At 40.9% G+C, this 14,923-nt stretch overlaps 1 protein-coding gene across 3 annotated transcripts in view; it reads left to right on the forward strand.

Moving 5' to 3' along the window:
• Positions 1-747: 747 nt before the first annotated feature.
• The window catches only part of tmem248 (transmembrane protein 248), a 33,297-nt gene continuing 19,121 nt past the window's right edge, over positions 748-14,923 (forward strand). For 2 of the 3 annotated variants that reach the window (XM_041197906.1, XM_041197907.1), the window contains exon 1: positions 750-1,151. In XM_041197906.1, coding sequence (XP_041053840.1) covers positions 1,149-1,151 — 3 coding nt within the window. In that variant the 5' untranslated portion in view covers positions 750-1,148. Of the gene's footprint in view, positions 1,152-14,923 lie in introns of all 3 variants that reach the window. The other variant, XM_041197908.1, reaches the window with a different exon arrangement.

Raw genomic sequence — 14,923 nt, forward strand, 5'->3', positions numbered from 1 at the left:
GGTACTTTTAGATTATCAAGAATTTTTGCTTTACACAATTAAAAATGATCAGCCAGAAACAATTCAGTGCTACAATGTGGAGGGGAGGCAGAAAGGGGCATTTTGGGCTCTCTGGATGGATGAATCCAGGGGCCAAATGGCCTTGTGTTCCTGATCCATAATTGTTTATAATCTTGTGAAGTTCACTCGTATAGAGTGCGAAAATGAAACTCATTCTGGTTTAAAATGTCTCACTGAGGAATGTAGATCGAAAGGATACTGTATCTCAATTAAAAAAAAAACTGACGATGGACATTACAACCCAAGAGCTCTCACAAGCAGAGAAATATTGTTAAATTTAAGATTCAGTAAAGTTGAGACAGGTTTGTCAATCCATCTAAACGAATTCGATTGTCAGGTTATTCTAGTTTAAAAACAGATATGCATTCAACCTGACACAACTATCTTGGTTCAGTGAGAGTTTAGAAGAATTTAGAATTAACAAGAGTGAAATGTTCTGCAAAAAATTAAAACAGGCAGTGACCGCGTTTCGTCTAACACTGGGGGTTTAAAATCAAATTTGTCTCACTCATATATTTGAGAGTCAGTGTCTCATGCCCAGTTATTTCAATACTGACATTGAAGCACTGGTTTCGACTTTGTTGTTTGCCATTTTTTTGTTGCGGATGTACGGGGAGGGTCACGGCGCGTTGCCGTCGCCGGGTGAATCAGCTCGGCGTCGCTGTGCTGGGAGGTGAAAGCGGGGAACGAGCGCGGCGGGCGGAGGGACCCAGGAGCGGTGGAAGGACCCGGAGCAGCCGGTCAGGGAGTGCCCAAGGCGGCGGGGAGGAGACGTTGAGAAGGAGAGAGGAGGAGGGGGAGGCTTAAAAACAGGCGCTGACGGAGAGAATCGGGATTTTAACGGGCGGCGCCCAGACCGAGATGCTGAGCTGAGCTGCCGCCCTGCTCTCCGTAGCTGCGGAGTGAGAGATGCCGAGAGGCCGGCCAGGGGCGCAGCCTTTTCTTGTCTTTCTGCCCGGGTGTTGAGAGCGAGCGAGGGCCGCTCTGCCTCCTCCAATCTTCCCGGCCCAGCATTCCCTTCTCTTTCCCGCTGAGTCTGTGTCCTCGGAGGAGGGGGCAGGTGGTGAGGCCGCCGCCTCGGTCCCACCATGGTGAGTAAGAGCCTTCCCCCCCACCCCGGGGGGTGGGGGGGGAGAGGGGGGCGGAGGGGCCTTGACTGTGTGTTTTGCTGGGACTCCTGCAAACGCGCAGCGCAGGCTGCACTGTTCTGAAGTTGGGTCTAGGCCGCTAGCTCAGTTTCAAACTTGAGATGATTGTCCTTTCTGTTCACACTTTCACACCTCATTTCGAGAAACACGTTTTAAATCTTCGCCGTGTTACATTGAATTTATCCATTTGGCCTGGCTTTCAGATCAGTGTGTGTTCTGCGAATTTTGTTGTTGAACTGAGAAAAGTTAACATTAACCGGTTTTCACAATCTTTCGGACCAAATGTACGTTGACTTAATGGTGTACTGGCCTTTGGTTTGCATTGTTTTAGATTCTAAATTGGTATTTTGTCTTCATGTTGCAGTGAAATAATACAAGTAGTGTAAAGTGTATCAAACTTGACTCGATAAATTACTAGTTGAGTAACTAGTTACAGTGTTGCTGTAATAAAATAACTTGCTGGTTCATGTTTTACAAATATCAATGTTTCGAAATGGACGCAATTTCTCAGTTTATGTAATGTTAGTGAATTCTCTTCCTAATCTATCTTTTGCACAATGTGATGTAGAGACCTTTAGTCACAACTCCTGTTATAAATTCATAGAAAATTGCAGCACAGAGGAGAGGCCATTCGGTCTGACTTGCCTGTGCTGGCTCTTTGAAAGAGCAGTTTTGATTAGTCCCACTCCCTTTTTTTTTGTCTGTAACCTGTAAGTTCCTCATCATCAAATTCTTGTCCAACTTCCTTTTAAAATTATTTATGGAATGTATTTCTCTCACCTTTTCAGGTAGTGTTGCAGGTGCTGACAATTGAGTGAAATATTTTCTTCTCATCCCTTTAGATCTTTTGCAAATGATTTTAAATCTTTGACCCCTGCAATATGGTTGCAAAATATTTTGCAGTTCATTGTGATTGACTGAATAACATTTTTTCATTCTTTCATGGGATGTGGGTGTCGCTTATTGCCCATCCTTAATTGCCCTTGAGATGGTGGTGAGCCACCTTGAACTGCTGCAGTCTATGTGGTGTAGGTACATCCACAGCCTTGTTAGAAAGGGAATTCCAGGATTTTGACCAAGCAGCAGTGAAGGAATGGTGATATAGTTCCAAGTCAGGGCGATGTGTGGCTTGGAGGGGAACTTGTTCCTGCATCTGCTACCCTTGTCCTTCTAGCTGGTAGAGGTCGTGGGTTTGGAAGCTGCTGTCAAAGGAGCCTTGGTGAGCTGTTGCAGTGCATTGGTGGTGGAAGGAGTGAATGTTTGTAGGTGGTGTGCCAATCAAGTAGACTGCTTTGTCCTGGATGGTGTCAAGCTTCTTGATTGTTGTTGGAGCTGCACTCGCCCAGGCAAGTGGAGAGTGTTCCATCACACTCCTGATTTGTGCCTTACAAAGGCACAGGATTTTAGGGAGTCAGGAGGTGAGTTACTCACTGCAGGATTCCCAGCCTCTGATCTGCTCTTGTAGCCACAGTATTTATATGGCTAATCCAGTTTAGTTTCTGGTAAATGGCAACCCTCAGGATGTTGATAGTGGGGGATTCAATAATGATAATGCCATTGAATGTGACATGGAGATGGTTCGATTCTCTCTTACTGAAGATGAATCACAGAATTGTTACAGTGCAGAAGGGGGCCTTTCTGCCCATTATGCCTGGACCAGCTCTCTGAGCAATTCATCAAGTGCCTTTCTCCTGCCTCCTCCCCATAATTCTCCCTCTACATTTTTCCTTTTCAGACAACAGTCTAATTCCCTTTTGAATGCTTTGATTGAACCTGTTTCCACCACATTCTCAGGCAGTGTAGTCCAGACCCTAACCACTCGCTGCATGAAAAAGTTTTTCCTCATATTGCTTTTGCTTTTTTACTAATTACTTTAAATCTGTGCCCTCTCGTTTTCGACCCTGACATGAGTGGGAACAGGTTTCTCCTTATCTACTCTGGCCAGACTCCTCATGAACTTGAACTTGAATATTTCTATTAAATCTCCTCCCAGCTGCCTTTTCTCCAAGGAAACTCTTCCAAACTTCTCCCATCAATCGTTTATAATTGAAGTTCCTCATCCCTGGAACCATTCTTGTGAATCATTTCTGCCTTCTCATCTTTCCTAAAATGTGGTGCCTAGAGCTGGGTGCAATACCCCAGCTGAGGCCGAATTAATGTCTTATACAAGTTCAACGTAACCTCCTTGCTCTTGTACTCTATGCCCTTATTAATAAAGCCTTGGATACTGTATGCTTTATTAACTATGCTGTCAACCCATCTTGCCACCTTCAGTAATTTAAGCACACGTACACCCAGGTTCCTCTGGTCTTCAACCTCTTTAAGAATTGTACTTTTTACTTTGTATTGTCCCTCCACATTCTTCCTACCAAAATGAAGGATGGTCATTGCTTGGCATTTGTGTGGCGCAAATGTTACTAATGACTTATCAGTCCATTTCCAGTAAATGCTGTTTTGTATGTTTGGTGTTATTCATATTTATCCAGTATTGTCTTGTGCTGCATTAATGTAAGATCCATTCAAACAGAAATATGATCTATAAACCCAGCAGGCTGTTGAAACAGTGCACTATTTATGTGTCAGTACTGGTTTTGTGAAACTTCAATAACCAACCAAATTTAGGATACATTTATGCTGCAACATTGTTGCAAAGTTGTTGCTGCTTTACACCAGCACTGACTTTTCAATGTAAACCATGAGAGACGACCTATTCCACATTTACAGGGATGTGATGGGAGACATCTAAGTGGAGTTGGTTTCATTTTTAAAAAATATTTGGCACCACTTGGAGTGTATCTCCAATGTGGCTGCAAGCAAGTGCTTATGGAATGCTGTGAATGCTCTGAAGGTTTTTGAAACTTGTCAGTGGTTAATTTTGGTGCTTAGACAGTGTGCACGCTCCCACATACACTCTAAGCATTTCATTTTTATAATTGGGTGATAGGTACCATGTACACGGCGTCCCTTTGGGTTTGTAATTTTGATTCATGTGCGGTAGTTTAAAGAGGCTACTGTCTAGCTGGAATCATGTATCTTTTGGGAGAGACTCAGTTTGTGTTTTCATAATTTTTTTTGTAAAGATTTGATACTTGGTTGCAATATAATTTTAAATTTCTATCTATGCATTTCCACTTCTCTGCTATGTTATGGTGAAGTATTAGACTCATTTCCATTTAAATTTATGCCAAAATGTTTTTTGGTCTGATAAGTTTACTGTTATAATTATAATTTCATGTGATAATTGCATGGCTTTAAAAAGCGCAACTGCCCTCTGGAATGTAAATTCAATTGCAGCCAGGATGTAAAAGATGAATCAAAACTGTTTATATTTTCTATTGCCTGTAAGGGCACTGTTGTAAAATGAGTTCAAGTTCTGACCCAACAAATCCTGTGTGTGGTATAAAGTAGAAAGCTATCGTTAATTTGGCACATTGTTTATTTTTTCCCTGTACCCTCTTTGTAATGGCTTTCAAATGTCTAGCTTATCCCATTTTAAACTATGCTCTGACCAAAAATATCTTAGAACTTTTCTCTCTGTTCTTTTGGTAATGATCCTGCTTTTCAGGCCAGCACTCCCATCTTTAACTTTGTTGCATTGGCACCTCGGATATGTTTGTTCATCACTCTAGTTTTAGTATTTAAGTACTGTACTTTCTGTTTTTTTTCTCCCAAAATTTTCTTGCTCACACTTTTGTGCATTGAATTATATCCAGCACCTGTTTGCAATCTCTTGTATTTGGTAGTAACACAGTTCATACCAATTCCTTTTATGCCTATGTTTATATAAATAGCAAACAAAACAGATCCCACCAATCTGAACAGAACATCCTATTACTCCTTTTTGTTTCTGGCCTGTAACCATTCTTCATGTGTATGCACTACAAGTCTAGTCAATACGATACAGACTGCCTTAACATTTGGAACAGGCAGCTTGTGTTAACATGCCTTCTGAAATTCCATATGTACAAATAAAATCCAAGTGTTTTCTTTATTGACCATTGATTTCTCCAAAACAAAACCCATTAAATCAGTCAAACCCTTGTGGTTAAGAATAGAAGGAGCTTTGCTGTACATTTGAACATGTCTGATGCTCACCAAGCTGAGAAATGTTCCTCAGCACAGGCATTCCTAAACTGATGAATGTAAGTATTTTTGAAAATATATAAATTAAGGTGAATACTGTAATTATTAGTGAAGTTTGTTCAGTTGTTGCAGATATTTTTAACTTGAGGACCTACACTTTGATGTCACACTATTCCTGCCAGTAACTAAAGGTTTCTGTCAAGCTAGCAAGTTGGAATGACTAATCAACAACAATAACAGTGACTTGCATTTACATAGCTCCTTTAGTGAGGCAAAACGTCCAAAGGTGCTGAAAAAGACCATTATCAAAACATTTCTTAACACCAAAATGAATCATCAGGACAAGTGAGCAAGGCTCGGTCAAAATGGTAGGTTTTAGGTAGCACCTTAAAGGAGGAACAGGATGTTTAGGGAGGGAATTCCAGAGCTTTGGGCCAAGACAGCTGGAAGCATGGCTGACAGTGGTGGAGCGATTAAAATTGGTGATACACCTGATAGAATCATAGACTGGTTACAGCGCAGAAGGAAGCTATTCAGCCCACTGTTGTGCTAGCACTCACTGAATCACAGAGTGCAGAAGAGGCCCTTCGTGTCTACCTTGAATGTTATGACGTGCCAAATGCTCATCCAGGTACTTTTTAAAGGATGTGAGGCATCCCGCCTCCACCACCCTCCCAGGCAGCACATTTCAGACTGTCACCACCTTCTGGGTAAAAAAGTTTTTCCTCACATCCCCCCTAAACCTCCTGCCCCTCACCTTGAACTTATGTCCCCTTGTGACTGACCCTTCACCTAAGAGGAACAACTACTCCCTATCCACCCTGTCCATGCCCATGACCTTGTACACCTCGATCAGGTCACCCCCTCAGTCTTCTCTGCACAACAAAAACAACCCAAGTCTATCCAATCTGTCTTCATAACTTAAATGTTTCATCCCAGGCAACATCCTGGTGAATCTCCTCTGCACCCTCTCCAATGCAATCACATCCTTCCTATAATGTGGCGACCAGAACTGCACACAGTACTCCAGTTGTGGTCTCACAAGGTTCTATACAACTCCAACATGACCTCCCTACTTCTGTAATCTATGCCTCGATTGATAAAGGCAAGTGTCCCATACGCCTTTTTCACACACCACTAACAGAGATCTATGGACATACACGCTAAAGTCCCTTTGTTCCTCAGAACTTCCTAGTGTCATGCCGTTCATTGAATACTTCCTTGTCAAATTACTCCTTCCAAAGTGCATCACCTCGCACCTTTTCAGGGTTAAATTCCATCTGCCACTTATCTGCCCATTTGACCATCCCGTCTATGTCTTCCTGTTGCCCACGACACTCAGCCTCACTGTTAACCACCCGCCCAATCTTTGTGTCATCGGCAAACTTACTAATCCTACCCCCCACATAGTCATCTATGTCGTTTATATAAATGATGAATAATAGGAGACCTAGCACAGATCCCTGTGGTACACCACTGGTCACTGGCTTCCAGTCACTAAAGCATCCTTCTGTCATCACCCTCTGTCTCCTCCAATTAAGCCAATTTTGAATCCACCTAATCAAATTACCCTGTATTCCATGAGCATTTGCCTTCTTTATAAGTCTCCCATGTGGGACCTTGTCAAAGGCTTTGCTGAAATCCATATAAACTACATCAACTGCACTACCTTAATCTACACACCTGGTCACCACCTCAAAAAAAGTCAATCAAATTGTTAGGCATGACCTCCCTCTGACAAAGCCATGCTGACTATCCCTGATCAAACCTTGCCTCTCCAAGTGGAGATAGATTCTCTCCTTCAGAATTTTCTCCAGTAGTTTTCCTACCACTGACGTGAGACTCACTGGCCTCTAGTTCCCTGGCTTCTCTCTACAACCCTTCTTAAATAGCGGAACCACATTAGCTGTTCTCCAGTCCTCTGGCACCGCCAGAGAGGAATTAAAAATTTGGGTCAGAGCCCCTGCAATCTCATCTCTTGCCTTCCTTAGCAGTCTGGGACACAAATGATCTGGACCTGGAGATTTATCCACTTTTAAGCCTGCCAACATCTCCAATACCTTGTCACTCCCTATATCAATTTGCTTAAGAACCTCACAGTCTCTCTCCCCAAGTTCGATACCTTTATCCTCATTCTCTTGGATGAAGACAGTTGTAAAGTATTCATTCAACACTCTAGCAATGTCCTCTGGCTCCACCCATAGATTGCCCCCTTGGTCCCTTATGGGCCCCACTCTTTCCCTGGTTATCCTCTTCACATTGATATACTTATAGAATATCTTGAGATTTTCCCTACTTTTACCAGTCTGCAAGAGCAACTTGCGTAGTCCCACTTCACTGCCATTTACCTCTAGCCCTAAAGTTTATTCCAGATAATTATCCAATTCTTATTTCAAAGCCTTTGTTGAATTTACCTCCACTACATACTCAGGCAGTGCATTTCAGATCCTAACCACTCTGTTTTTTTCAAAAAGTGATTACGTAATGTCACCATTGCTTCTTTTGCCCATCACCTTAATTCCATGCCTTCTAGTTCCTGATCCTTCCACCAGTGGGAGCGGTTTCTCTCCATCCACTCTGTCCAGACCCCTCATGATTTTGAACACTTCTATCAAAACTCCTCTTAAACTTCTTTTCAAGGAGACCAGCCCCAGCTTCTCCAAACTATCCATGTAACTGAGCTCCCTCATCCCTGGAGCCATTCTTGTGAACCTTTTTTTACACACACTCTTAAGACGTGAAACCCTTCCTTATGTGCGGTGCCGAGAACTGGACACAATACCCTAGCTGAGGCTGAACCATTGTTTTATACAGATTTAACATAACTTCCTTGCTTTTGTACTCTGCCTCTATTTATGAAACCCATTAACTTCATTCTCAACATACCCTGCAACCTTCAATGATTTATGTGCAAGTACTCCCAGGTCCCTCTGATCCTTTAGAATTTTGTACCTTTTTTACATTGTCTCTCCTCCTGCTTCCTACCAAAATGGATCACTTCATACTTCTCTGCATTAAATTTCATCTGCCACTTGTTTGCATGTTCCACCAGTTTGTCATTTCCTCTTGATGTCTGTCACTATCCTCATAGTTCACAGCACTCCCAAGTTTTGCATTATTTGAAAATTTTGAAATTGTGCCTTTTACCCAAAGCAGGGGTCCTAATATCGACTTCTGGGAACCCCATTACCTTTCTTCCTCCGGTATGAAAAATGACCGTTCATCACTACTCTCTGTTTCCTGTCACTTAGCCAATTTTGTATCAATGCTGTCACTGCCCCTTTACTCCATGAGCTCTAACTTTTCTGACAAGCCAGTTATGTGATACTTCTTCAAGTCCATGTACACCACATCAACCACATCACCTTCAGCAGCTGTCTCTTATCTCAGCAAAAACTCGAGCAAGTTAGTTAAAAACATTTTCCCTAGACAAATCTGTGCTGGCTCTCCTTAATTAATCCTTAATTGTCCAAGTGACTGTTAACTTTCTCCTGAATTATTGTTTCTGAAAGCTGTCAGAATTTGAGGAGTGCAGAGATCTCAAAGACATTTACTGCTGGAGTAGGTAAGAGTTGGGTTGAGGCCATGGGGCAATTTGAAAAGGAGGATGGGGATTTTAAAATTGAAGCATTATCAGACCAGGGTCCAATGTAAGTTGACCAGGCAGGGTTGGTAGATGAATGGATAAAGCAGCAGAATTTTAATGAGCCCAAGTTTCTGTAGAATGAAAGAGGGGAGGCTGGCTAAGAGAACATGAAATAATCAAGTTGAGGTAATTAAGACATTGGGGAGGCGGTGGCATAATGGTATTGCCACTGGACTAGTATTCCAGGGACCTGGGTTCAAGTTCCACCAGGGGATTAAAAGTCTGATGATGACCACGAAACCATTGCTGATTGTCATAAAGACCCATTTGGTTCACTAATGCCATTTAGGGAAGAAAATCTGCTGTCCTTACCTGGTCCGGCCAAACTGTGACTCCAGACTCATAGCAATGTGGTTGACTCTTAAATGCCCTCTGAACAAGGGCAGTTGGGGATGGGCAATAAGTACTAGCCTAACCAGCGATGCCCACATCCCATGAAAGAATTTTTAAAAAGTAAGGATTTCAACAGCATGAGCTGAGGCAGAGTTGGAGTTGGAGGATGGCTATGGTGGTGGAAATAGGCAGACTTGGTGAAGGAGTGGGTTTGTGACCAGAAGCGCATTTCGCTGTCAGACATAACACCAAGGTTGTGAATTGTCCAGCTCTGCTACACACAGTTCTTGGAGAGGGATAGAAATGGTAGATGAGGAATGGAGCTTGTGATGAGGACAAAGACAATGGCTTCAATCTTAGTATTTAATTATTGCCAATGATGGTTGTTTCTCAAGTTAGATGTTGCAGCAGTTTGGAAACTATCTGTTGTGATTAGGCTTATTTAGAGTATAGAGGAACATGTTACAGGAAGTAAAAATCTTGCCTAAAAGTAATACACTTACATATCATACAGTGTGGTTCCTCTGTGTATGCTCAATTTCCAATCCCACATTTCTCCCAATATTATTTACAAAAGCTCTCTGCAGACTCAACCTGAGTTTCCAAAAGGCATGATACTGCAGAACACTTAGTGTTCCAGCAGACTTAGTTTGAACTTGTCACGATCCTTCAGTTATGTTTGACACTGCTATTCATGATTTCTGACCCTATGTTGTGATTTACTGACTTATTAGTTTGACAGCCTTGCCTTTATCACAAAAAAGGATTGTGAAATGTTCAAACCATGTCCACTGGAACAGTATAAGTATTCTGCAGTATCGTAAATGCCTTTTCAAACTCTCATTAGATCTATATTGAGCAATTTGAACTATAGGAGTGGTGCCACATTTTGTAAATAATCACGAGAACCTTAAGTGAAAAATAAATTATATTTAAATAACTTTGTTCCCTTCTTTATCTTTATTTTTTGTTTCTGATTATATTTTCTAAAGTGGCATTTAGTAAGCTCAGAGGATGTTTACTAGATTGATACTTGAAATGAGTGGGCTATCCTATGAGGAAACATTGGACAGGCTGAGCTTGTTTCCACTGGAGTTTGTAAGAGTGAGGGGTGACTTGATTTCAGTATTAAAGATCCTGAATGGCCTTGACAAGGTGGATATGGAAAGGATGTTTCGTTTAGTGCGATAGTCCAGAACCAGGGGGGCAGTGTTTTAAAATTAGGGATCACCCTTAAAGGACAGAGATGAGAATTTTTTTTGAGGGCTGTACGACTTTGGAACTCTGCCTCAAGGTGGTGGAGAAAGGGTCATTGAATATTTGTAAGGCGGAGGTAGATAGATTCTTGTTAGGCAAGGGAATCAGAGGCTGTCAGGGGTAGATGGGAATATGGAACTCTAAACAGAAACCGATCTGCTATGATCTTATTGAATGGCAGAGCAGGCTTGAGGGGCCAAATAGCCGACTTCTGCTTCTGTTTCGTATGTTCGTATGCAAGTAATTTTATTGATTTTATATGGGTAGAAGATGACTCCCCAAAATGTTGGTCAAAATCTTTAAATCCCATTTCTTAAAGGAATTTCGCTCATTCAGTTAGTGTAAACCAGTTGTACTGAGTTATAGAGAACAGTGGATGGAATGATTACAAAATATTCTGTGATTGAAAGATATTCTCTGAAAAGTCCTGTGAAGTTGGTCTTTTTGCTTTCTGCCTGAACCCAATTGAATTTATTGAAATTCTCCATGGGAAAAATATAAACAGACATTTGGGGAAGTTTTTGAATTAAATGCATTTCTTCTATAAATACATTAAATAATTCTCATTGCCATCCCTGAGACTCTTTCATCAATTTATAATGTGTTGTTTATTTTAACTGTCCAAATGAGTAAAAAGATTGGGAAACATATTGCTGAAAAGAATGAGATGTTCTTGAAGCTTTTTGTCTTGCATGTATCATGACAAGCACAAGAATGCCAAATTTCAAATGATCACAGCAATTTATACCAAAGGAGAAGGCAAGTTGGCAAGTCTACTCTGACTGAGGTGTTGCCCTGGAGAAAGCAACAGGGAGCTATCAGCCCCCCAAGCTCACGGGTAATTCAAAGAATTGCAAGGCTTTAACATATTCCTTTTGTTTACAGAGAACAGGTTCCTGTGTGTGAATTTCTCCTGTAGTATAAATTGTGATCACTTGAAATTTGGCATTCTTGTATTTGTACTGATGAGTGCAAGACAAAAAGCAGTAACGTGTCTTTCTTTTCAGCAGTATTCAGTCTGTACTGCTAAGTGACTATTTGGGAGCCAGAAACACTAGATCTCTGAGCAGGTTTTATTTTGATAGGCGCATTGCAATACAGTTTCTGCTCCCAGCAAGGACACCATTTCAAATGAACTCTTTATCCTGTTCTGTAAGTTTTCAGGGTGTACTGAGAAGTTATTGTGCTTTATGGTTCGATTCTGATTCAAGACAAGTGCTGAAAACACTTAATATCTGCAGAATTCCTTTTTAACACCAGAAGGTGTCTGCAATTGTGAAACATTTGTCTATTTTAATATCCTGTTTCATACATTCTTTTGGTAGTATAATCTGTAGCCGAGTAAACAAAACTGAAAGCAAGTTTAGAAGGCATAGTCATATTAAAGGCCCAGAGAAATTAATCATTTTTTAAAAACCTTTTATTTAAATACCCGGGGGTGGGGGAGGGAATAAAATTTGCATGTTTGTCACCTCATAATTATAATTTTAATTGTTACCAAAAATTGGAACTTGGCATAGATTAAAACATAATATGTCGCCACATTAGTAAAATGTGTTATAAAATCTATTGCTAAAATGCTATTTTAAATCCAAATTGCAATCTAGTTAGTCTTGCAAACAGATTTTGGTACTGAAGCTGTCTTGTTGTAAATTGTAAACGTGGACATATGAAAAGCATATTTCTTTTCTCCTGACTGAGGCAATTACTTATTACCATGAAATTTGTTAGAATTCCAATCATAGTCTTTTTGTTTCAATATCTATGTATGGGAACCTGACAATCACTTTAATTTTTAGTTACTGGTGCAGCCAATATTCGGCCAAAACATACAAACTATTGCAGATGAAAGCCTTTGCTTCGATATTCCATTGAGTGCAACAGACATATTCTACCCACACAAGTCATGATTGCAAAACTTGATAAGATGTATCTCTCAATTGAACTAATTGACAGAACAGCTGGCTTTGTTCTCTGTAGGAATTTGCAGTCAGATGCCAAATAGATTTTGGCTTGGTGCACATGCACCTGTCTGGTAGCTTTCTTTGGTTTAAAGTATTCTTTTATTTATTTCCTTTGTTCCTGGCTGAATATAAAAAATTATCAATAGTAAATTTCCTGTAGCTTGCTCCCAATTTACCAGTTCTTCTGGCATCTCCTGGACAATGGTGGGAGATTTCATGGGGAAATAAATAAACTTGTATTACTGTGAAGCACTCATCTAATGCACAGTATTTATAAATATCAGCAAAAGGATTGCTTTTTTGTGTTCCTTGAGGAATATATCTATTCCAGAATTTGCTTCGCCTTTGCTTCAGTTCACCTATTAGTGAGTCTGTTACATAATTTTTATGCCTGATGTTATTGCCTGATGGTGTACTGCTTTCCAGGTCATAACTAAGTTCCTGAAATTTCGCATAAGATACAAAGTGATGCAAGTTTCATACTTTCCCTCACTACGTTAGCTGATATTGAGCATATGAAGGCTCATAGGGAGGGAGGGCTTATTTATAAAAGTTTTTGGTTCTACAGAGAAGGACAAACTGGAGAACGGTTCATCTAAAATTTAAACAAACCTCTGCAATACTCAGCAGTTCTCATGAAAGTTCACCCCCGTGAAGTGTTAACCCTGATTCTGTCCACAGATGCTGCCTGATCTGCTCAGTAGTTCCAGCATTTTCTGTTTCTTTTTCAGATTTCCAGCATCTGATATATTTTGCAATAGTTAATTTAATGTCAGTTGTGGGCAAATGTTTAGAATCTGTTTAATTAGATAAAATGCTGCTAAGATAGATTTATCGAAAGGAAGTCATGTTTAACAAATTTAATGGACTTCTTTGAATAATTGATTGGATAGATAAAGGAAAGTGTAGCAGGTATAGTGTGTTTGGAGTTTCAATTGTTTGAAAAGGTGTCTCAAGAAACTCTAGGAAAATTTAGGCTTGTACTATCAAAGGGGTTACGGAGCATGACTACGACAGCAAAGTGACTTGGGCGAAATGAATGTTGCTTGGACCAGAGAAGAGTTGGTAGCAGTGAACTGCAGGAGTTAGTGCTGTGCCCATTTTGTAATCATATATGTTGATGGTTTGGATTTGAGTACAAGGAAAGTTATCTCCTAATTTGCTGGTGACAGAAAAGTAGGAAGGTTAACAAATGTTAAATGTGGTTGTGAAAAGCTTGGAAGAACATATGGAATGGTCAAATGGGTGTAAGGTGCAATTTAATATGGATGTGTGATGTAATGTATTTTTTTGAGATTAAAAACAAGGATTGAGAGTATAAAATTAATAGATGCTGAAGGGTATGGATAAACCGAACAACAGGAGTTCAAATACCAAATTCTAAAAGTGCAAGTGCAGGTAGATAAAACGATTAAAAACAACCTAAAAAATTGTGCGTTTTACAAGTTTGGACAGAGCACAAGAGTAAACAAGTAATGATGAATCTATAATAAATTTGGGATGAGGATAAAGTTAAAACACCATATATTTTGGAATAGGCGGATTTTTGGATTGGAAACCTAGAAATGAGAGTTTCCAAATACCCTGCAGAAATTAACCACAGGAGATCTTTCTAAAAGTTTTTCAGGGAGCTTTCCTGTTGGGAGCCAACAAGATTGCCAGGTAGGAAAACACCAGGGGAATGGATGGAAGGTAATTGTGTGGATGTGTGGGAATGGGCAGGGTGACATCAGATATTGTGTGCAGGGGAGAAATCTGCCAATCACATGAGGTAAGCTTGTTTAGCCTGGGGGAACATTTCTACCTAGCTCATTTAAACCTCAGTGTGGGTGGATTCGGGTCAGATTTGAAAATCTTAAATTTACTTTCTCACCTGTCTACAACCCACCCATATGTTAAAACTCCCCCCATAAAGTGTATACTGTTAAGATTCTTCACTCTTTCGTAGGTGTGGGCATTGCTAGCAAGGCCAGCATTTGTTGCACATCCCTAATCACCCTTGAACCAGTCCTTTGCAGAGGCCATCTCTGACACTTCCCTTCCCTTCCTTGACCTCTCTGTCTCAATTTCTGGTGATAGATTGTCCACCAATATCCATTACAAGCCTACCGACTCCCACAGCTACCTAGACTACAGCTCCTGACACCCTGCTTCCTGTAAGGACTCCATCCCATTCTCTCAGTTCCTTTGCCTCCGTCACATCTGTTACGATGATGCTACCTTCAAAAACAGTTCCTCTGACATGTCCTTCCTTCTTCCTTAACTGAGGTTTTCCACCCACGGTCGTTGACAGGGCCCTCAACCGTGTCCGGCCCATCTCCCGCGTATCCGCCCTCCCGCCTTCTCCTCCCTCCCAGAAACATGATAGGGTCCCCCTTGTCCTCACTTATCACCCCACCAGCCTCCGCCATTCAAAGGATCATCCTCCTCCA

Source organism: Carcharodon carcharias, chromosome 10, assembly GCF_017639515.1.
Source record: "Carcharodon carcharias isolate sCarCar2 chromosome 10, sCarCar2.pri, whole genome shotgun sequence".
NCBI lineage: Eukaryota > Metazoa > Chordata > Chondrichthyes > Lamniformes > Lamnidae > Carcharodon > Carcharodon carcharias.